Raw genomic sequence first — 22,383 nt, 5'->3', positions numbered from 1 at the left:
GAAGGCAAAAGGGGTCCAACCCAGTACTAGCAACCTAGTGGAGATGCCAGTGTGTGTATTTATTGTGCAGATATAAAAGTACCAGTATACCAAGTGAGCAAGTATGGCTGTTTCCCAAAATATCAAAACCTAGTTGTTGGTTCCTTTGTTTACTGTTATATAAGTTTAGTCTGGATAAAATCTTTGTGGGTATAAAAAATTGTGAGTCCAAAACAAACTAGACAGAATATTTTCAAATTATAGGATAAAATTGTGAATTTTCCAAAGTGAAAAAGTGTAGAAATTAAAAAGTATACTGGCCTCAAAGTAAACTTTCAAAGCTGTTTATTAATATTTACTTCTGCAGCATTTGTCAGTTTGTGACTTTTTCCCAATACCTTTGTAACCCAGTTGTTTTGATTAAAGTTTCCAAATTATACTTATTTAATTGTGCTATTAATTTTTCATAATATAATTAAAAGCTGATCATTTGTAATTGTAGACATTAAAGCATTACATCAAGTGGCTTTATCTGTTTTCCAAAGCAAAACTCTGTAATACATTTATACTCTGTTAGTTTTTTCATACCATGTATAAAGATCTTCATGTAACTTTTGGTCTTGTGTTTTTTTTTTATTATTAATGCATTAATTATTATTAATACAGTTATAAACCTTAGTGTAGTTACCACACACCAAAACCATGATATAAATTCTCCTGAAATAAGAAACTTTTTTTTTTTTTTTGCGTAACTTTAAATCAGTGTATATGGAAGAATTTGAAGTACAAACCAAATTTTGGTTACTGAAAACCTTAAAATGTGTAAAATATCTTTTAATTTAACATCATTTGCAAATAAATTTCAATGTACTAAAACTGCTGCATCTAAACTTTCTAGTTCTTAGACAAATCCAAAATGACTTTTGGCCTACTTTTCAGTTCACTCCAATTTTATTTATATAGCACCAAATCACAACAACAGTTTTCTCAAAGCGCTTTAATTTGTATGGTAAAGACCTACAAATAATACAAGGAAAAGCCAATAATCACATTACCGTCTATGAGCAAACACTTGGAGACAGTGGAAAAGAAAAACTCCCTTTTAACAGGAAGAAACCTCCAACAGAACCAGTCTCAGGGAAGTTTGTGGGTGCAGTTTATTTTCTGTTCAGATCAGTAGACAGTATGACTATTATTTGATTCTGCTTTGAAATAATGACTCATCTGTAATACTGTATATAATATGTGATTTCTCTCTCTTTTTATATATATGTTTTCTTGTAAAGTGAGATAAAACCAAGTAAAGTCCCCCTGATGTATTTTGATAACACTTTATTTGGCACAACAGATTTTTTTTTTTTAAAAAAAGGAAAAATAATGCATGGGTTTCCCATGAACACTGGATGCACTCCAAATCGAAGTTTGTTTAAAGTTACAATATGTATCATAAAACGATAAGCTAATTCATTGGAAGGATGAGTAAATGTGACAGGAAGTGCCACGCTTGTACCTACTGCATATTAAAATGATGAAAAAAGTAATCAGCAACATTATTATTCATAGAAAGGGCTTTTGTGTAAATGCTAATAATTGTGCATACAGCGATCGAAAGCATGTAATATTAAAATCATACACTGAATTCTGAATATACTTGCTCGCTGGTACATGCGTGTGTAATACTGTGGTGTAATGATTAAATCCTTCACTGTTCCTCAGCACCTTGTCTGTTTTGTTTACCTTTCGTCATCTGTCAAAATAATACGTGAGACTGAGTAAAGACCCTTTGCATGTGACAGCCTCTCTCTTTCAGTGCATTTGTGTATACCAGGTGAGGTGCATTTGACTTCCTCTCTAATATGTCGAGTAAGTTAAACACCTTCCATGAGCTTTAGCACATTCTGCTGCAAAACAAAGACCCACATATTAAGTTAGGATCCAATAAAGTTTCTTTGCAGAGTTCAGCATGCCAAGTCTTCACACATGGCTGCTCCCATTCACGCCTGTGTCGAGGCCGTCGGTGGACAAGGACGAGGAAGGGCGAGGCCGCGGGCCAACAGGAGTGGCCGGCTGTGGGTGGCTGACCTGTGAGACCATATCATCGGACTCCCAGCGCTCCAGTTCCTCCCTGACGAGCCTTTCCATCTGCTCTCTGTGTGTGTCTGTGTCCCGCCCCAGATGTTCATCCTGACAAACGGAAACAGATTAAATGTCAAACTATGTTAACGTCAGCTCAACCCACACGTATTCATCTCGTGAGTTTATCCAGTTAACTTATAATAACTCATTCTGAGCTTCTTCCTGAATGTAAGGCAAGTATTTTAAAAAAAAAAAAAAGACTCTTGCTTAAATCCTAAATGTTCGATAGTGTTCACCACAGTGTTCATCACTGTTCGAGGGAGTGACTGAGAGTGATGAACCAAACAATAAAAAATACCTAAAAACCTCAAAAACTAGAATACTGTTTTAAAACTCAACTGAGGGGAGCTGCAGGGTGCAATTCAGCCATAAGTCAACACTACAAATGACGCATTCAGTCATGTGATAACATTATTAACATAATAACATATTAACACCTCACCTCCATGACTCCATCCAGCAGCCTGCTCACCACGTCTCTTCTTTTAAGATTAGCTCTCTCCATGACTTCCAGCTTGACAATCACTGAATCGATCTTCGACACTATGCTGCCGATAGAGTGCTCCATCCTGTCCACGCGTCTCACCAGCCTGCACAACAAAGAATGATTTTCTCTCTTGTTGTTAAATGTCATATAGCGCTGCAGCTGCTATCACTCAGAACAGCATGAAATACTACGACGTGACACACAATACCCATTTTTGCCTGCCAACATTAGCTGATGAGTTTAGCTGATGACAAAATTAAATCATTATTACATTATCAGTTTTTGTGTACAGCACGTGTTGGCAGATATGCAAAGGGACGATGCTAACACATCTCCAGTAATACAGATGCAGTTTCGCTAATGTCCAGTGCTGCATATACACCGATCGGGCATTTCTTTATCATGGCCCCTGTTAGTGGGTGGGATATATTAGGGAGGAAGTGAACATTTTGTCCTCAGAATTGACGTGTTAGAAGCACAAAAAATAGGCAAGCATAAAGATATGAGTGAGTCTGACAAGGGACAAGCTGGACAAAAACTGCAGCTCTTGTGATGTGTTCCTGGTCTGCAGTGGTCAGTAACTATCAAAAGTGGCCCAATGTGAACCAGTGACAGGATGATAGATGGTAAGGCCAAAATGATGCATGTGGGGAGTGAAGGCTGGCCCGATGCATGTGGTGTGATCTGATCCAGCAGATGAGCTACTATAGCTCAAATTACTGAATAAGTTAATTCCCCAGATCTCAGTCTAATCAAGCATTTGTGGGATGTGCTAGACAAAGTACTCCGATTCATGGAGGCTGCACCTCGTGACTAACAGAACATAACGAATCTGCAGATACCACACCTTTAGGGGTCTATTGGAGTCCATGTCTCAATAGGGGGGAACAATATTAGGCATCTGGTTATTATGTTATGCCTGATTGATATCTATTTATTGTCATCAACCACATAAATTTAATACAGTAGAGTTGTAGTTCACTGACAGACACAGCTACTGTTACGAATAAATATTTAACTTACTATAATAAATACTGACAGTTAACAAATCTGTAATAAATCTGGACCTTAGATCTAAACTTGAACTTGCAGCTTCTTGTTGTTGTTGTTTTAGTTTCTGGAATTGACAATAAACTTCGCCTTTAGTCTGTCCAACACTCTTAGGAAATCTGTCATGACTATGTGTTCATTAATATAATAAAAATATATTTAAAAAATAATTATTTGTTCCTGGCAAAATGTTTTCATGCTGCGCAAGTTTAACCTATACTTCAGGATGTTCCAATGTTTCACAATCACCAAAAACTGTCATCAATTAGACTTCATTCCATGCTTACATCCAGTTATCACCATGGTCCTTTCTCTACTAACTGAGTCTGCCCAGCAGTTTATTTATTATTATTATTTCTTTAAATATCATTTACTGATAAATCTGAGGAAGGAAAAAAAAAAACTTCATACACTTGAAACTCCTCATACGAGACACCCCCAGAGCTGCTGCCACGACGTCGAGAGCTGTGACCACTGTCCTCATCGTCGTCCTCCTCTGAGTCATCCTGGGTACGAGGGAAGCTCCGCCCACTGCTGGGTCGAGTCAGCGAACTGCGCTCCAGATCCAAGTCCTCCTAGCGTATGAGCAGAGACACACTGAACATCTGCTGTTGTGGCTGCATTGTTGCACTTATGTGCAGATTGTCTGATCAGTTACTGAAATAACACTCTTTTCTTGTTTTACCAAATGGTAAAAATAAAAGCTTGGGACTTCACTCACTCTCTCTTTCTCCAGGTCATCTCTCATTTGCTGGTGTTCATGCTCTGTCAGCTCCTGATCACCATCCTGATCGTATTTGGCAAAGATGGCCTGAATCTCTGCATCTGTGTGACCCTTTCTGATGAAATTAAGAGACAGTACACACTGAAGACAGGCTGCATGAGTGTTATATTCAACAAACTGAGCACAACAACTCTGAGGGATTTTAGCAGAATTAGAGTTTCCTCACCCTTTTAGATCCTGACGGAGTTCATCAAAGTTCAGTTTCCCCCCAGCTTGACGCAAACCGTCTGAGATGTCATCTACCGCTGTCTTCTTTAGTCTCAGCTTCATCAAAGCTTTGTTACAACTCTGGGGGAAGGAAACCAGAGAAATATTTCAAATTACATTTACAGTAATATAAATGAGTCTCTTCCATAATATACTGACAGCGACATAGGGGGGAAGAAACAAAGTACAAATACTTCGTTACTGTACTTAAGTAGAATTTTCAGGTACCTGTACTTTACTTGAGTAGGTCTTTTTTCTGACAACTTTTTACTTTCACTCCCTACATTTTGAAACAAACACAGTGTGTTGCTAGATGCACTGATCGGGGACCACTTTTAATTTTGTTGTACCTGTGACAATGATAATAAAGTTATTCTGATTCTGATTAAACGTCCAGCAGGGAGAGAAAAGAAAGCGCTAACTTCACTCAAAGATGGAGAAAGATAAGAAAGACAGGAGAGGAAGACGAGGTTGGATTTAAATGTAAGGACTGCTCAGTGGGATATCATAAACTGGAACTTTAAAGCTTACATGTAAGTCCTCTTGTTTTAAAATCAAATATCGTGTCTGTCCATGTGACATGTGTTTTCACATTGTTATACATGCTGCAAAAAACAGAGGGAGACTAAATGTGTTGTTTAAAGATTGAATGAAAAGACTCTGCAGTTTAGTGCGGGATAAACAGGTTACTTTGCTGTACTGTGGTGGATTTAAAGGTTCTCCCACCTGCTGAATCCCATTTTAGCCTCTTCCCTACTAATTTTCTAGTTTAGAGGCAAAGTCTCTACAATGGAGGAAACAGAAAATAGTGCTATTTTTTTATACTCTGAGTACCTTTATTAGAAATACAATGTAGAATGAAATAAAGTTTGTATTTCTATGTACTAATATTATTTTATAATTACATTATACATAGGGCGATCGTGGCTCAAGAGTTGGGAGTTCGCCTTGTAATCGGAAGGTTGCCGGTTCGAGCCCCGGCTCGGACAGTCTGTCGTTGTGTCCTTGGGCAAGACACTTCACCTATTGGTGTTGGCCAGAAGGGCTGATGGCGCAATATGGCAGCCTCGGCTACAACTGTAGCTTGCCTCCACCAGTGTGTGAATGGGTGGATGACTGGGTGTGTAAAGCGCTTTGGGGTCCCTAGAGGGGACTAGTAAAAGCGCTATACAAATACAGGCCATTTACCATTTACCATTAGTATAATACAAGGTTCAGTTAGCTTAGCACAAAAATAACTGGTAGAAAGGTCCTTCAAAGAGCTACTTTGAGTACATTTTAGAGCCTGTACTTTTTTACTTTTACTTGAATAAAGAAGTTGACTCAATGCTTCAACTTTTACTGGAATATTTTTTAATACCCTTTAGTTATACTTAAGTACAGAATGTCTGTACTTCTGCCACCTCTGGACAGCAATAGAAACACATAACTGCAGTCCTACCACTTTTTCTCAGCAAGGAAAGCCTGAAAAACCTCACAAAAAGCAGAAAATACTGCCCACCCAACACTCCACACATGGTTCAGATAGATTCAAGAGAAAAGCATCAGTCTTTTTGTTAAAACTACAAAGCAGAGTTTTTACACTTGAATGCACCACAGCAAGACCTGATGTCTAACCATTTTCCGCATAACATCATCATTATGAAACTTAATTTCTTTTGACTGGCTGCTCTTTGCATTTCTTTGAAGACAGAAGTTGTGCTTTAAAGCCCCGCCCCCATCTCAGCCACATCCAAATTCACAGCTCTGATGTCTGGAGTTTTTACTTCCCACTAACTGATGAAATGAAAGTCATGGTTCTCCCTATTTATTTAGATACAAGCTTCGACATAACAGCCCAGATTCGTTCCAAGGTGCCTGCTCAGGTGAGAGGACATGGCCTAACTGATCTTTAATATGAGCATCAAACAACATCACAGTAAATATACAACAGACGACAAAGTGTGTCATAATACTTCCCCTGTTAAGATTCAGTCACACCCAAGAAATCACACTTTCAGGTGTACATGCTTATACTTATTATAATTATTATTATCAAAGCCAAAACCAATTTAAAAGAAATCTGCCTTAATAACAAATAACAATGAAATAGAAATGTTGTTCAATACCTTCTTAATAAGGTCTGTCATTTCCATCTCAGACCTCTGTTGGGACATGTCAGCCTTCACCTCAGAGTATGTGTCATTGATAATAGCCAAGAACATGTTCTATGTAAAAAATAAAGAGAGAAAATATTGTAGGATAACTGAGCATTAATTTTAAAACCCAGAACAAAGGTTACTTATTTAACAAATCACGTGGATTCTCTACTTACCATGAGAATAAAGAAAATGAAGAAGACAAAGGTTGTAAAGTATATAGGTCCAACAACTGGATGAGCTTTTTCAATTTCTGAGAAGTTAAAGTCTCCCAAAATGATACGAAACTGGGTAAATCTATGCAAACAAACAAATAAAACATTTTAAACAACAATAGGAAATAACACTGGTTTGAGGTGTTCCTACATTCATTAGCTAAATTTTCAAGGCTCTTACATGCTGGCTTGGAAAGTGCTGAAATCGTTGACTTGAGTTCCAAACACCAAGTAGGCCAGCTGAGCGTAAGCCAAGAAAATGATGAAGAACATGATGGCAAAACCCATGAGGTCCTTGGCACAGCGAGACATGGTGCTGGACAGCTGACTCATGGTCTTATTGAAGTTGATGAACTTAAAAAGCTGAGAGGAAGTGAGACAGTGTTCGCATTAGTCGACTCTGCTGCATTGGTGAATTCCACTAAGTGTTCCTTGAAGGTCTCTTGGATGAATAATGAAGTAAAGGAAGAAGATTTTTTTTTACCTTGACCCAGGAAAAGAAGACAATAACTGCAGCCATGTTGTTAAACTGAACCTGCAGGTTGGCTAAAGGCTCAAAGCTGGGGTGAGCAGTGTGGTTCTCCAACAGGCCTCTCAGCAGGTTTCCAACCATGGCTGTTCTCGTTATGTTCATAATAATAGCAACAATGCTCAACTGAAAGAAACAAACAAGTGAAAGTCTGTGAATATCAAATCAAATCAAATTTGTAATCATCCTAAAATTAACCTTGATGCCCACCGTGACAATAAGAACATCGAGACAGTTCCACAGGCTCTTGAAGTAATGTAGGCGGTGGATGCGGATCTCCAACACTTCCTCCACCACATAATAGAGAATGAATAGGCAGAAAGCCACTTCACACATCCCAACAAAATAGTCCCAGCTGGACACGTATCGTATCAGTCGCACCGTCTGGAACTGCCAAGAGGTCACTACGCCACCAGTAGCAGGGAACTCTGCCAGCAACCTGACAAATGCACCACATTTAGTCAGCTATTGCAACGGTAGCTGGCATTGTTATGTTGTGGAAACAAATCAAACTAAAGTGTGTAAATCAAGAATCTGGCTGATGATAAGTCAGGAAGGAGCATGATTAGGTTTTCTAATCCTCATTAACAATGGAAGGCAAAGTAGATTTAAGTTGGTGAGTATTTTCCTCAGCAACTTCCTTCTTGGATTTAGCCATGTGTATACATCCATACTAGTCACCACCATTGAGGTTCAGCAAAGTAATGTGGATAGGCACCGGGTGATAACCATATGCTACCACACACATTTTAGTTAACAGAATACTAAAAGCTTTTTACTTTTTGTTAAATTCAGTTTAAATTCAAGAATCGAATCCAAAAATAGGCAATTTGACCTAAGGGCATTTTTCACCATTTCTGCTTATAAAGACCTTAAAACTAATAGTCCAGTCATACAAGAGGAAAATCTAAAAAATGATATATTGAAAAGAGGGGTCTATAGTAAATTTATTCTGTGCTGCAATTAAAACTGCAAATTTATTTTTAGATTTACTTTGTTTTATTTTCAAATTGTGAATTTTCAGTAGCAAACTCAGGAAACATTAAAATTAGGCATTTTCTTGAAGATATTTGTACCTACGTTTAACTATAATAATGATTTCAAAGTATGTTATCTGTAGTTTTGTTATTATAGTTTCAGCTCAATAAATCTGTTACAACCCAACATTATAATTTATGACAAGGCTATTGATTCTTACCTGGCGATGCAGAAAAGATTTATGTTGCTGTTGTAGACAGAGAAGTCGAGGAAGACTGCCCTAGTGCCTCTGTCCAGCCACAAGTGATCTTTCAGAACCTGCAGCTGGATGGCTGACTCCTCTTTGGTACGAGACAAGTCTTGGTAATATCCTCCACCTCCATATTTAGACACCTGACCTGAGTAACTGCTGCTATTCATCTCGCTTTCTGGGGTGTACAACCACCTGACAGAGGCCAAGAGAGAAACATACAGGATGTAGATAGTAATATATCTGCATCCCATATGATACATATTTATGTAACCAATTTAAACTCATGAACTTACGCGGTTCCATTCTTGGGACCAAAGGGGGCAGTATCCTCATTGGTCAGGGTGTATAGGTTGTAGCAGTCCTGGACCTCATCCCTCAGATCTTCATGGACAGAGCAGGTCTCATTGTGGACCTTGACCTGTCGGAGGCGCGGCACCCCAAGAAGGAGGTTCTCGTAGTAGATAAGACTCTGATTCTCTGGCAGGCTCTTATTATTGTACCACACCTCCCAGTACATGCCATTGAGGAAAGGTCCCTCTGTGAACTGAGAGTATAGGGCAGACAAAGGCATGAAGAAAGATCTTTAATTCTTGTAATCAAAAGTGTGGTTTATTACTAAGTTTGCACTGATTGAACTGATGGACACCAACTTCACAAGACTAAAACTGCCATGCACTTTTAAAATAAAGAAATAGTTCACAGATGAGATCAACACCACACTCACATGTATTTGATAAATATGAACCGAAAGTTAAAGTTTCTTAGCTTAACACAAACTAAAGATCAAGGTCAAACTTATTTATATAGCACATTTCCAACAGCTCATACTACATATACAAAGTACTATACAAACTAAAGAGCAACTAAACAAGGAAAATGCACGACAATGATGCAATAAAAACAACAACAACAACAACAACGAATAAAAACAACAACGATGACTGAAGCTGTTAAACAAATAATATATTTCTGTAACGCACAAATACAACCCCTGGGATAGGACCAAGTCCAGTATGTGTCCTTTTTCATGAGTGGGGGACAGTGACCCATTGTGTCAGGTTAAAAGAGTCATTAACATTTAGAAAGTCCTTGACCAGGGATTTAGCATCACAGCAGACATGAATATTAAAATCACCACTATCACCAAATCACCAAAATCAGAAACTTCAAATGCATCTCATCAGTAGGGAGCAAATAAGCATTAGTTGAAAAAGTTGACTTTAAAGTACTCCTTTAAACATGACCTTCCTTTCTTGAGATGTTGTGAAATGATAACAAAACTGCAGAAAAGTAAAAGACATCAACGACAGGATGAATGTTACACTTTACCTTCCAGAAATCCTCCATGGTTGACAGGCTCCTAAAAGTAGAGGGGTCCCCGGCAGACAGCCGCGTGTCCAGGAAAAGCTGAGACATGACTTTGGTGTAATGGTACATATTTACACTCACCATCCCATAGGTCACTGCAGAACAAATCAGGATATGACAGGAAAGAGAAGGAAATTTCTATTAGCACCAGCATCAATGACACAGTTTACATGCACTCTGACTGTGTAAGGACCCTATGAACATTTAAATTCAAAATTAGGCTGAATCTACTTTTAATTTTGTAATGCATTATTATTCTCTGCAGTTTTTCAGTAGTTCTGGAAAATGCCTTTAACAGTCGGGCTCAGGCTGGCAAAATAAGCCTTAATGGTGTCTGCCAGGAAATCATTTCCTGATCCACCCTAAACCACACTTTGGCATTTTTTATTGCAGCAAGAAGAGAGAAGGGAAAACTTTACTATGAGTTCTTTTTATTTTATTTTAACTTTCTTCCCAAACATGCCACTTCTTTTTGCCATTTGAAATTTGTGCTGTTTTTTGAATTTATGCCCGTTGACAAATGCTGAAATTTAGATTTTCTGCCAGACTCATTAAGCTGTGAGTATGGAAAGTAAATTTTCAGCAACAGGACAGATGCCACATTTTAAACAGCTGTCCATGAGTCACTCTCAGTTCAGTCCACAACTGTTATCTGGAGCTTAATTTATGCTATCTATCAGGGGGATCTCCTAAGTATTTCTTAATAATGATCAAAGTAATAAGTCACTTCTGAGGAACTACTCCTAAAGGACACAACAAGACTCGCATGTTTACTTACAGATACAGATGGTGATCAGGAATGCGATATATGTGAGCATCTCCCTCAGTACATTCCTGAGGTATCTTTCTCGACTGCTGTCACTCTCCTCCATCAGCTCTGTGCCCCACAGAACTACAAAGGAAACAGTTAACTATTAACGTGCAACATTTACACAGAGACAAAATGTGCAACTATCTCAGGAAAGTTTAGAAGAGTGACAACACTCGAGGCTTCCATCTTTGCATAAAACCTTATATACATGAGATAAATAAAGGCTATGACACATCAGGACAATATTAGTGCAATTATTGAACTCAGATTTACTGATAACAATAGAGAAGAAAGCGGTGGTCATACAGAATTCAAACATATATGTGATTCCTTACTTTAATGGACGAAAATAAAATATTGTTTTTTATTATGCGTGCATCGTCTTTATTAACAGTTACAAAGTAAAAACACAAATAACACTTAGTAAAAAAAAATAGCATGACTGTCAGTGAACCGTACAAGTTTTTTTGGCGTTATTCTTTACAATAAGAATAAAAAATCGTCACCTACTTCTGATTTTCTGGAGTATCTGCTTCAGACAGCTGGGGTGCCCATGCCTGTCTTGCTGCTCCAAAGTCGGGGTTGGATAGAGTCCTCCTCGGGGGATGTTGGTGCTGCTGCCCCCACGGTTGTAGCTACCCAGACCGCTGCTGCTGCAGCTGCTGCCGGAGGTCGTGGACGCCGACCTTCTCCCGGGACTCGCTTGAGGCCAGTCTGCTTCCATGATCTCGTCCTCTGGTTCAAAACCCGGGTTATCCCGGCTCCACGCCTGTCGCGAAGGTGGGGACGGGGTGCCTACGACTCCACCGAGACCCAGGTCTTGATGCTGGATGTTCTCCATCTCTATCCCTTCACTTGAGTCGAGTTTGTTTGCCGACCTAGCAGCCTGGCTCTGAGGCAGCTGCTGGGGTCTGACTCGAGATGAACTCATGGTCCAGCTATTATTATTATTTATTTATGTATTTTATTATTATAATATGGTGCGGGCATGCGAAAAAGCTAAATGTTACCCATAAACAGCAGTGACTGAAGCTTTCAGAGGTGACAAACTAAACTGTTAAACGCCTTAAAAAACAACCAAACAAATAAAGCAGAAAATTAGTCAAATGGCCAATTGAATGAGATCACAAAACCTTGCCGTGTGCGTAAAATTCACGGTAAAGAGATCTCAGTAACGATGTCCTGCTCCTCATAGCTAATGCAGTAGTTTCCACCCTCAACAAACCGTTAGAAACTTCCCGAAAAGTCCCGTGAAAAACGACGTCCGTTTCAAAGTGATGCCTTTAAAGTGGTTAAAGTTGTTAGATAAACAGGTATTTGGACTGAACTGTCCGCTGCATTAAAATGCCGTGTTTACGTGAAAAAAAGAATATAGTTTTCTCATCCCGGGACAGCCATCTTGTTCTTGTTACTCTTCCCCAAAAAACTCCTTGGGTTGGACTCGGGTTACAGTAGAAGTCATGGCGTCGCAGTAAAGGATGGAAAATACCACAGGGGGAACTTTTTTTTTTTTTAATGAAATTGATATAATTTTTTTAACCCCAATGTCTTAATAAAACTTAACAAGATTTCACTGTTTGGATTTACAGCGTGTAAAAGGTGTAGGGTTGTATTTAATTAGTAAAACCCAGAATTCAGAATTTGAAAAAAAGTTGTAATTTTATTTGAAAACTTTTTTTTTTAGCTTTCTTTTAACAACCAATAAGCTTTGCACTTACTGAAAATGTAACACAGGTTTTATTTATAAAGTTACACAAGAGCTGCGTGTTTGGGTCTGTGGTTGCTATGGCAACAAGGCACTGGGCTAAGAGGAGCGTACTGACAGGAGGTCAGAAATTTCAGTGCTCCACATGCAAAAAACAAACCAAACCAAACAAAAAACCCCGTCAAAATCAGCGGGAACTATATTTGATCTGCTGCATTTTAGCTTCTAAATAAAATGCATGATCATGGCCGTAAATTGGTCAAGCTGACCCTTTGGTAATAACGTGCTTTCACACTGGGCTTCTGTAGTTATACATGGGTGTAACAACAACTCTAAAATCTCAAGCACATATTTAAAAACAAACTCCACAAACAAACATGGTTTCAGTAATTTTGTTTAGTTAGGTAATGATGTTAACGGTCTGCTCTCCATTTTGTTAGTTATTATATAATTTAATTTGTATTATGTGTTTTCATGTGTCCAAACATTATGGAAAAAAATTTTCTCAATACTTTTGGAGGTTAAAAAAATGCAACTTCAGATTTTTTATTTTGTGTCTTTCCAGCACTCTAGTAAGCCATGATAATGGAGGTGTTACATGTATAATGCACCGATGATCAGGCTCTGACTTTCTCTGCACTATACATCCTAAATTAAAAACAAAGATGTATGATATTAAAAAAACAAGCTTGTCTGATTTCCAGATTGTAGATATTAAAAATGTACAAGTCACCCATCTTACAAAATAATTATTTCGACTTTAACTTTATATATTTTTTAAAACATCAAATCAGCAAAACTTTGCCTATTCACCTAAATTTAGTAAACCAAACTGTTTTAAGAAACATTGTAAAAGTATTAAATCAAGCTTTTGTTTCTATTTACGTCAGTGACAAAACACATATATCAACCACCAAGCAACCAAGATTGATTATTTTTAACCTTTCCCTACATTTTGTGCAGGTTTTTATTCTTTCTTTCTTTTTTTTTTTTTTACCAGCAAAGAAAAAAATGTCCCACAGTAACAGGCATTAAGCCTGTTTGACCACATGGTGGTGCTTAATATCCACTTTTGGGAAACCCAAAATCAAAGATAGAGTTAAATGTCAGAAATCATGCTTCACTGTTGTTTCATCTGTTTAAATAACCTCACTTTTGGTGTCAAGTCTCAGTTAAGTTTCACAAAGCTTTCTTTTGCTCTGTCTCCACAGGTAATTAATCCGAAGACAGAGAAACATACAGTAAACATCTTAGAGCAGAACAGTCAGTGCACACAAATCAAAATAAACTAACAACTTTGACTGAGAAACGGTCCTGCCCTGGTGTACTGGAAAAATATTATGTCATCTTTCGACTGATAGAGATGAGTTTCTTCTATAGTTGTCAGGTGGGTTTTCATGGACTATGATGCCTGCAGACAACACTGTAATCAATAGTGAGAATAGGGAGCAGGTGGATGAGTTTAAATACCTAGAACAGAGAACAGAGGGTGGTGGCAAGTGAAAGGAAAGGTTTACAGCATGGTAGTGAGACCTTCTATGATATATGGTTTGGAGATGGTGGGACTAAGAAAACGACAGGTAACCAACGTACAGGTGGGAGAGCTAAAGATGCTGAGATTTTCTTGAGAGCGACCAGATAGAAACTGAGTACATCAGAGGGACAACTCGGGTTGAGCAGTTTGGAGACGAGGATAAATGGGCAAGGCTGAGATGATTCGGATATATGAAGAAGATGGATAGTGTATATGTTGGACAGAGTACTGTTGAATATGCAAAGATTCATGGATGTAACGGAGGACATGCAGAGGGTAGGTGTGACAGAAGAGGATACTAGTGATAAGGAGAATTAGAGGTGGACCCCCTAAATGGAACAGCTGAGAATAAGGAGAAGAAGTTGTTCACAGTTAGAACTGGTTTGTAATGAGATTTTTACCAAAAGAATGCGTTGTAATCACAGAATTATGGATTTGATATGCACGTTTAAACAGTATACAGTATGCATGTTATTATGCATGCAGTATGCATGCTACAGACAATTACGTATATATCAACATAGACGATATCAAAACACCGCAAAAACCTCAATGCAGGGCAACTAAAGAGTTTAAAAACACTCCTGTCCATGAGTACCGTTTCAATTACGCTCCACACGTTTGCGGATAGTTTTGTAGGGGCGTGGTTATTTATCTGACGTCACTCTCTTTGTTGCCCAGTGTAATCAGTCCATTGGCTGAATTTGTGTAATGGGGGTTCCCAGCCCCGGATTGCAGGGGTACAACAATAAATCGAAGCTATCGCTTTAAATCTTCAATCTCTGGTAGAGCAGAGATCATAAACTGTCAGTGAGAGCAGCGTGGGAAATCGCACAGTATCTCATTTGGGATTTTCTGTAATTCAGAACCCTTTACAGTCGGTTGCTCATAATTATTTATTACACACCATTCTGTCTACATAGATAGGTCTTTCACAAGGTAAGTTAGCATTCCTCTAAGCTAATGGTTACAGCATCAGCTAGCCTAATGTTAGCTGCATTGTGTAGTTACACCGCAACTATTCCAATCGATTACAGCCAGTAATAATTCAGAGTTGGCGACTAAAATGTGTCATTATTGTGCAAATATTCCACATTAGCTGTGTGGTTAGACGTTTTAACTCTGAATCAAGTTAGTTAAATCGTCTTCCTTTGTTGTCTCTGAGAGCTAGCATTAGCTCTTAACTTGTTTCATTGATAATAGCTGGACACTCAGGCGTTGGCTAATAGAAGTGTGAGGGAGCTTTATCTTACTTGGGCTTTGTAACAAATTTTAAAAGAGTGAGTGAATAGTATCAGTAGTGGAACCTCTCTGTTGGTTAACTACAATGGCAAATGCCTTAGCCATTGCTAACGCCGGGCTTAACATCAGGTCGGCTTGATTTACCCGAGCTCTGCCTTCAAACAGCCTGCTAGTTGTATGTATGTGTGGATGTTGTCTGTTTTCCAGGGTTGCGTGTAAATGAAATATGCCCGCTGTCTGAACAAGTGGTCCCTGTCGAAAGAAAAAACGACGACGCCACAAGTCAGCTAACGCTAGTGTTAGCCAGTTAGCAGTGTCGCAGGCTCTGAGTTTCGATTCAGTTTGCTGGGCTCGTGTTAGCAGTTTACGGTGACAGCAAAGAGGCCGGTAGTGGCATTCATATTCATTCAGTCCACTATATAACGTGTGTCAGCTTAACGACGTTTCAGTGCTCATTAATCTTCTAGAACTGGCGCACATACGGTGCTGTTTTTGGATCCGTCTGTTAACGTGATAAACGTGAATGATGACAAAATGTGGTTAGACGAAAAGGCCCTTTATAGCAGGCCACTCATCTACATATGGTTACGCAGATATAACACATGAACGTGATGTATAGTTGCAACTCAATTTAGCGGTAGTTTCGCTGGCTTTCTCCACTCGTTAACCAGAGCACCTGCACTACTAGCTTCCCTTTTTAATCATCAGCTGGTTTCCCTCTTTGTCTCATTGGATAGACGTGATGGCGCAGTTGAATGTCGGCTAGTGTATTAGCCAGCCAGCTAAACAGTCAACTGTCTTGCTTTTGGTATGGAGTTAATGTTGGTTTGATGAAACGTGGGCCTAGACGACGAAAACGAAGCGCTTTTCTAGCAAAGAGGAGCCCTTTCTGTACTTCCTGTACTTGCTGCTCAGATACATCCATGTTTACCTCAGGCACTGCAACTGCGTGTGCTCAACATGGACTTCCTTAAAATGGCCTGACCGCAAACAATGCACGATGCGCTTTAACTGATTCTGAACTTCATTTTCTGTGTCCGTCACTCGGTTGCCACTCTATTATGACTGCCTAGCTTAAGCCAGTGCTGTAAAATGCAGATGTAATCCTAGTGGAGGAATTTTGAGTGTTGCTAAAAATATATGGCCGTTTTTGTTTTGTTTTTTTGTTTGTTTTTTTTAGTTATGCACGGTGTTGTTTAATAGTATTGAGTTATCTTAAGTATTATGTGGTAGGCTTTCCACGATGTTTTTCCACAAACTAAATATTTTCACTTTTTCTAATGTGGTTTAGGGTATGTGTAATCACCAACTGAATGTTTAAATGCATGCTCTTCACGGTATAATAACTAAATCCTGGTCGTTTTTTGTTTTGTTTTTGTTTGTTGTTGTTGTTTTTTTTTTCATTTCAGCACTTAATATTGTTTACCAAAGAAATGGTGATGGAGAAGCCAAGTCCCCTGCTTGTAGGGCGGGAGTTTGTGAGGCAGTATTACACACTCTTAAACAAAGCACCAGATTTTCTGCACAGGTAATTGCAAAATGTTTACATGACAGTCTATTTGATGGGAAATTTGTGCATGGGTAATGATGCTTTTTAACTTGCGATTAGGTTTTACGGGAGGAATTCTTCCTACGTTCATGGAGGACTCGACCCAAGTGGAAAGTTGGCAGAAGCAGTGTATGGGCAAGCGGTAGGTACTGTAGCCCCAGTTCATTAATGGGGTAATACTTAATTTTAGTGAAATGTCATTTTAATGGAATTTAAACGTTTTAAATAAGTCGCTGTCTGCAAAGAATATATGTACGGGGAAGTAAAAAAAATGGTATTATTAAACTACCAGAGGTAAAAATACCATCTTGCATCCTGAGCTGATGTATACTTATAAAATTAAAACACACTGGGTAAATTCTGCTGATTTTTAACCTGCCAAATTAGTAATTAAAAGTTTGAGAGTCTAGAAATAAGATTCCTATTTTCCTAGTTCCTTCATTTTCTCTCTTTTTTTTTTTTTTTTTTTTTTTTTCTCCCCTCCCTGCATATTTTAGGAAATCCACAAGAAGGTCATGTCGCTGCAGTTTAGTGAATGCCACACAAAGATCAGGCACGTGGATGCTCATGCCACACTGAGCGATGGAGTGGTGGTACAAGTCCTCGGAGAACTGTCGAACAATGGTCAACCCATGAGGAAGTTCATGCAAACGTTTGTGCTTGCTCCAGAGGTGAGTGCTTCTACCTCTTGGTGCTCCCACTTGTCTCAAAGTGGCCTCACAATAAAGGGAATAAGTAAATAGTGTTAGGATCTTGGAAAGAAAGCGACTAGAAGTTTTGTGATGACATTTCACCTCTCATCCAAGAGGCATCTTCAGTTCTGAATAATTGATGAATATCTTTATGAAACTCGCTACTTATGAAAAGTACAGTTGCTTTCTTTCCAAGATCCTTAAACCACCATGACCTGGATGACTGAAAACCTACAAAGACTAATAAATTCTTATCAGGGCTACACAAGACCAGCCTAATTGAAAAGATATACATGAAGTACTGTAACATGTGCCGTTTGTGTATAAATATTAAACAGTTTTTCTTTTCTTTTTTTTCATGTTCTCAGGGTTCAGTGGCGAACAAGTTCTACGTCCACAATGACATCTTCTGTTATGAGGATGAGGTTTTTGGAGACTCCGAAGCTGAGCTTGATGAGGGTGAGATTTTCATGAGTGACTTTTCTTTTTCTTAAAACTAGTGAGTTTAAGTAGATGTTCATATTTTAAAGTGCTCTTGTTTTTTTTGTTTGTTTTTTTTAACTATTTTGCTTCTGCAGAATCGGAGGAGGAGGTTGAAGAGGAGCCAGAGGAGAGGCCGACTTCCCCTGAACCACTTCAGGAAAGCCCAAACAGCAGCACCTATTATGAACCTCACCCCGTCAGGTACGCAGAACTTGATTAGAACTCGGTGCAATCAAATGTAAGATGAAAGTCTCTCAAATATGATCCGTCTGCAGAGGTGACACATTTGTTTCATGTTTCCTTATTTGTGGTCTGCAGCAACGGAGTTGAAGAGCCCATGGAAGAACCAGCTCCAGAGCCAGAGCCGGAACCCGAACCAGAGCCCAAGGTAGAGGAGACGAAGCCCGAGGTCGAGGAGAAGGTTCTTGAAGAGATGGAGGAGAAGGCACCCTCACCAGTCCCTGTGGAGTCTCCACCAAACACCCTGGAGCCTCCCAAGGTGAGGAGAAATTACTTCTTAGTGGTTTCCATCTCATATTACAAGGGGCAATACAAGTTCATTGAATCTAAAGTGATGCATTTAACATTTTAGAGAATAACAACTTTACTGTGATCCAGTTTTAAAGCCAGAAGGAAAAACAATGCATTTTGTAATGTTAAGATGCACAGAGCAGGACGATACAGAATCCACATGGCACTAATGCGCTCTAATCAAAGTTACAAACATTGATATGACAGTGTGGCTGTTGAGCATTATCAGTGTAGCCCTAATGATGCGTTACTGTACTCCTAACAGCCTTTCTCCTGGGCCTTGGTGACCAGTAAAAACCTGCCTCCTTCTGGCACAGTCACCTCTTCTGGAATCTCACCCCATGTTGTTAAGGCTCCAAGCTCACAGGTAAATAACTACCATGAGTTTATTAACTTAAAAACCAAGAGAGCTTGTTGTAAATTAAACCTTAATAATGAGATACTGTAGGTGCCCCTCTGATAGGTGTAGGCCCTTCTTAGAAGTCTCTTGCAGTGCTCATTTCAAACGTGCATCACATTGAATGTTTGTGATGAAGAAGAGCAATAACTTTGGTACACATGTGTGAATGACCTCTGCTCATTGAAAAGGACACTAACACGTGTTTGGACTTTTCCGATTTCATGCGGCAAACAAAATAAAAATTTTCATTTGGAACCAGGCATATTCAGCATATGCAGTCTCCTCAAGGAAAATATGGAGGAAATTCAGCAATTCTTTAAAACCTGAAGCAACCGCTTGAATGCTAACAACCAATATGTTGAACAACCAGTAAAAAGGAAAAGTTTTGTCAGGAAAAGATCAGAATGACATACAGCCCCAGCACAAAAGGACAGATTTCTGTCTGATCCTAGATAAAGCTGAGATGATATTAATTTCTCATTTGCCTTGTTTAGCCCAGAGCCGATGCAAAGCCGGAGACACAGACGGCACCTCTTCGCCCCAGAGACCAGCGCACTCGCGACAGACCACCCTTCACTCCACGGGGTCCCAGATCTGGTAATGCTAACACCGACCTCCTCAGATTGAAGATTCCTCTGTTTTGGTTTTTTGTTTAAATCTGGTTTATTTATACTATCTGTACGTCTGTGTTGCTTTTTAGATGGCGTTGCTTCTTCAGACTCTCAAACAGGAAAACAGCACTTGAGTTTTGTGAACAAAGGTAAATATTACTGTTTAAAGCACTTGTTTTATTTCTTACTGAGAACATTTTTCAGTTGTTGATCCGATGTGTGATTCTACATTTTCATTGCCTGTTGTTCTGATTTGCAGGTAGCAGGGGCGATTCAGAGTCTGGTGACATGGATAGCAGGCGAATTGTTCGGTACCCTGACAGCCACCAGCTTTTTGTTGGCAATCTTCCACATGACATTGACGAAAACGAGCTCAAAGAGTTTTTTATGAGTATGCTTTTAAATATATATATAATTATTTTTTTAATATATTTATTTTCTTCCACATTAAAAAAAAATATTCAAAATTGATGAATTTTTTATTTTATTTATTTTTTTAATTTATCCCCTGATCTTTCAGCATATGGAACTGTGGTGGAACTGCGAATCAACACCAAGGGCGTTGGTGGGAAGTTGCCTAACTTTGGATTTGTTGTCTTTGACGATTCGGAGCCTGTGCAGAGAATCCTGGGGGCCAAGGTAGAAGGGGCATGTATCAACATTTCATTACCCACTTTGTTTCATTTGGTGGTGGATTTTGGTGACACGCATTGCTACATTTCATTTGATGCTAGGGTTCACCTACGTGCTCAGATTGAATACATACTGATTGAAACATAAGTCATTGTTTTCTGTGATATATTTGTTTGCATCCCTTGTCCTGTCAGTCACATATTGAGATTTTAAATATGCAAAGAGGAAAGCAAGATGACGAAGTCAAATTGCTATCGTGTCTCCACCCAGAGAAAGGAAAAAACTTCAAGGGTCTTTTCCTTGAGTGTGTCTAGACTGGTTTCAGACTTTGTTCTCTTCCTGATGGCTCTGTGAAAAATCTTGTTCTGACTGCTTGCACTAGTGCATCTGCAAATTAGCCACTGACAGACAAAACACAACTCTGCTGTCAAACTGGCCCAACTTTCATGCCAAGCATCATCATGGGTCTTTATCAGTGTCCAATCCTGAATCTGTGACATCCAGCCTAGCACATGTTTGTTTTGTTTTCTCTGTGAATCCATGATGAGACGATAAGCAGATGTGTTACTGCAATTCCCTGAAGTCTCTGCACTACCTTATGCCTGCCCACTAAAAATTGGGGGACTACAGTAACAAAATGTCTGCACACCACCAAACCCAGTCAAAAGGTTTTGCCTCTTCTTTAACAAAATTGGAGTTCAAGTTAAAGAGTGGCCATTTTGACACAGTGGAGAAGATCCAGCACACAGACGCATAAGTGCAGGTGTAAAGAATCATATTTTCAGGGAGTGAACAAAAATGGCAGCTCTGCCTCAACCAGTCCTGCAGACATGCTCAAGAGTCCTTTTTATGGGGTGGGGAAAGATTTTGCTGTTTGAGGCTGGGGTTATCAGTGATGCCCACGAGACAAGAAAAATCCAGGAAATTGCATTTGATATCGAAATTGATGCCATTACACAGTAGCAGGTAATAGTGGGGTTTTATTGGTCAGTGAGGTGGTAAGGATAAACCTTAAAAACATGCTTTTCAAGTTGGCAGCAATGTCAATCTCACCAGTGTCCTTTCACTCTGGGTCGCTGCCACCTGAATGAAACAGACCTGGAGAGTAATGCTTAAATAGTCTGGGAGAGGAGCAAAGTGAAACTGACCGTGCCCTTCTTAATTTTCCCTGCAGCCCATCATGTTTCGAGGCGAGGTGCGTCTGAACGTGGAGGAGAAGAAGACGAGAGCAGTGCGTGAACGAGAGACCCGTGGGGGAGACGAACGTCGGGACATGAGGCGCAACGATCGGGGTGCCGGAGGTTCACGAGGCGTCGTGGGAAGCGGGATGATGCGTGATGGAAGGGGACCGCCGCCTCGTGGTAGCATGGCCCCCAAACCCGGCATGGGCTCTGGAAGGGGCTCCAGTGGCCAGGGAGAGGGCCGCTTCACGACCCCTCGTCGCTGAAAAGAGCGCCCCTCCTCCCTTCAAGTGTGGAAGTAGTATCGTGTTCTTCATCTTCAACCGTTCTCGTTAACGAAAAGAAATCTTCATGTATAAAAGTATATATTTGTTTTTGTTTGGTATTTTATTTTTTTTTGTTCCCTCTATGCTTTGGAATGTGACACAGCCTGTCAACCATTTGTTTGTGAAATAGACAAAACAAAATAAGCAAACAAAAAAATGTCGCTTATTAGTTGTGAGCTGAGCATCCTTTTCAGGTTTCTCAAGAATTCGCAGACTTTAATTTGTAAATTTGCGAGAAGAAGAAGGAAAAAAAGGCAAACCAACCAGGAGTAATCTGCCACATTAGGAGGGACTGATGAGACTTAACCACAATAATACAGCCCATCAAAAGAGATTATATATGCCTTGACTTAACTGGGGCGCTGCTTCAAGAATTCCCCTCTATTGCACATTTTATATGGTATGGTTTTCTGCCCGTCACAGGTCGAGAAGAGTGAGATGCAAAGTTCTGTGCAGTTCCTGGGGGGAAAGCTTGCCTTTTACTTTTTCTTTTTTGAGAGACCACTGCTTCAAAATTGCATAATGCTCTCATCAATATGCACTAATGGGTACTTTTGTCAT

General features: G+C 39.4%; 2 protein-coding genes across 3 annotated transcripts; one reads left to right on the top strand and one right to left on the bottom strand.

Annotated features, from left to right (window-relative positions):
• Window positions 1–961: 961 nt before the first annotated feature.
• Window positions 962–12,421, bottom strand: pkd2 (polycystic kidney disease 2). 2 transcript variants are annotated; one of them, XM_026171288.1, is made up of 15 exons: window positions 11,446–12,421; window positions 10,903–11,016; window positions 10,086–10,219; window positions 9,050–9,300; window positions 8,724–8,948; window positions 7,736–7,964; window positions 7,481–7,651; window positions 7,178–7,359; window positions 6,958–7,078; window positions 6,752–6,850; window positions 4,603–4,724; window positions 4,374–4,491; window positions 4,064–4,224; window positions 2,558–2,705; window positions 962–2,163 (listed from the first exon to the last, which is right to left on the bottom strand). In XM_026171288.1, exons 1-15 carry the CDS (start codon window positions 11,864–11,866, stop codon window positions 1,954–1,956), a joined length of 2,706 nt encoding a protein of 901 aa, XP_026027073.1. In that variant the 5' UTR covers window positions 11,867–12,421; the 3' UTR covers window positions 962–1,953. The 2 variants fall into 2 exon arrangements, with proteins under 2 accessions (XP_026027073.1, XP_026027072.1); XM_026171287.1 differs by having other exon boundaries at window positions 4,064–4,227; window positions 11,446–12,420.
• Window positions 12,422–14,911: 2,490 nt separating this feature from the next.
• g3bp2a (G3BP stress granule assembly factor 2a) lies at window positions 14,912–21,828 on the top strand. The gene is made up of 13 exons (XM_026171286.1): window positions 14,912–15,113; window positions 16,826–16,944; window positions 17,026–17,107; window positions 17,463–17,636; window positions 18,026–18,116; window positions 18,236–18,341; window positions 18,459–18,639; window positions 18,937–19,038; window positions 19,566–19,668; window positions 19,772–19,831; window positions 19,942–20,073; window positions 20,203–20,321; window positions 21,490–21,828. The coding sequence occupies exons 2-13, from the start codon at window positions 16,850–16,852 to the stop codon at window positions 21,760–21,762; spliced, it is 1,518 nt and encodes a 505-aa protein (XP_026027071.1). The 5' UTR covers window positions 14,912–15,113; window positions 16,826–16,849; the 3' UTR covers window positions 21,763–21,828.
• Window positions 21,829–22,383: the final 555 nt, after the last annotated feature.

The sequence above is a fragment of the Astatotilapia calliptera genome, chromosome 6 (genome assembly GCF_900246225.1).
Source record: "Astatotilapia calliptera chromosome 6, fAstCal1.2, whole genome shotgun sequence".
NCBI lineage: Eukaryota > Metazoa > Chordata > Actinopteri > Cichliformes > Cichlidae > Astatotilapia > Astatotilapia calliptera.
Note: the sequence above shows the minus strand (reverse complement) of the source record. Positions and strands in the feature narration are given on the sequence as shown.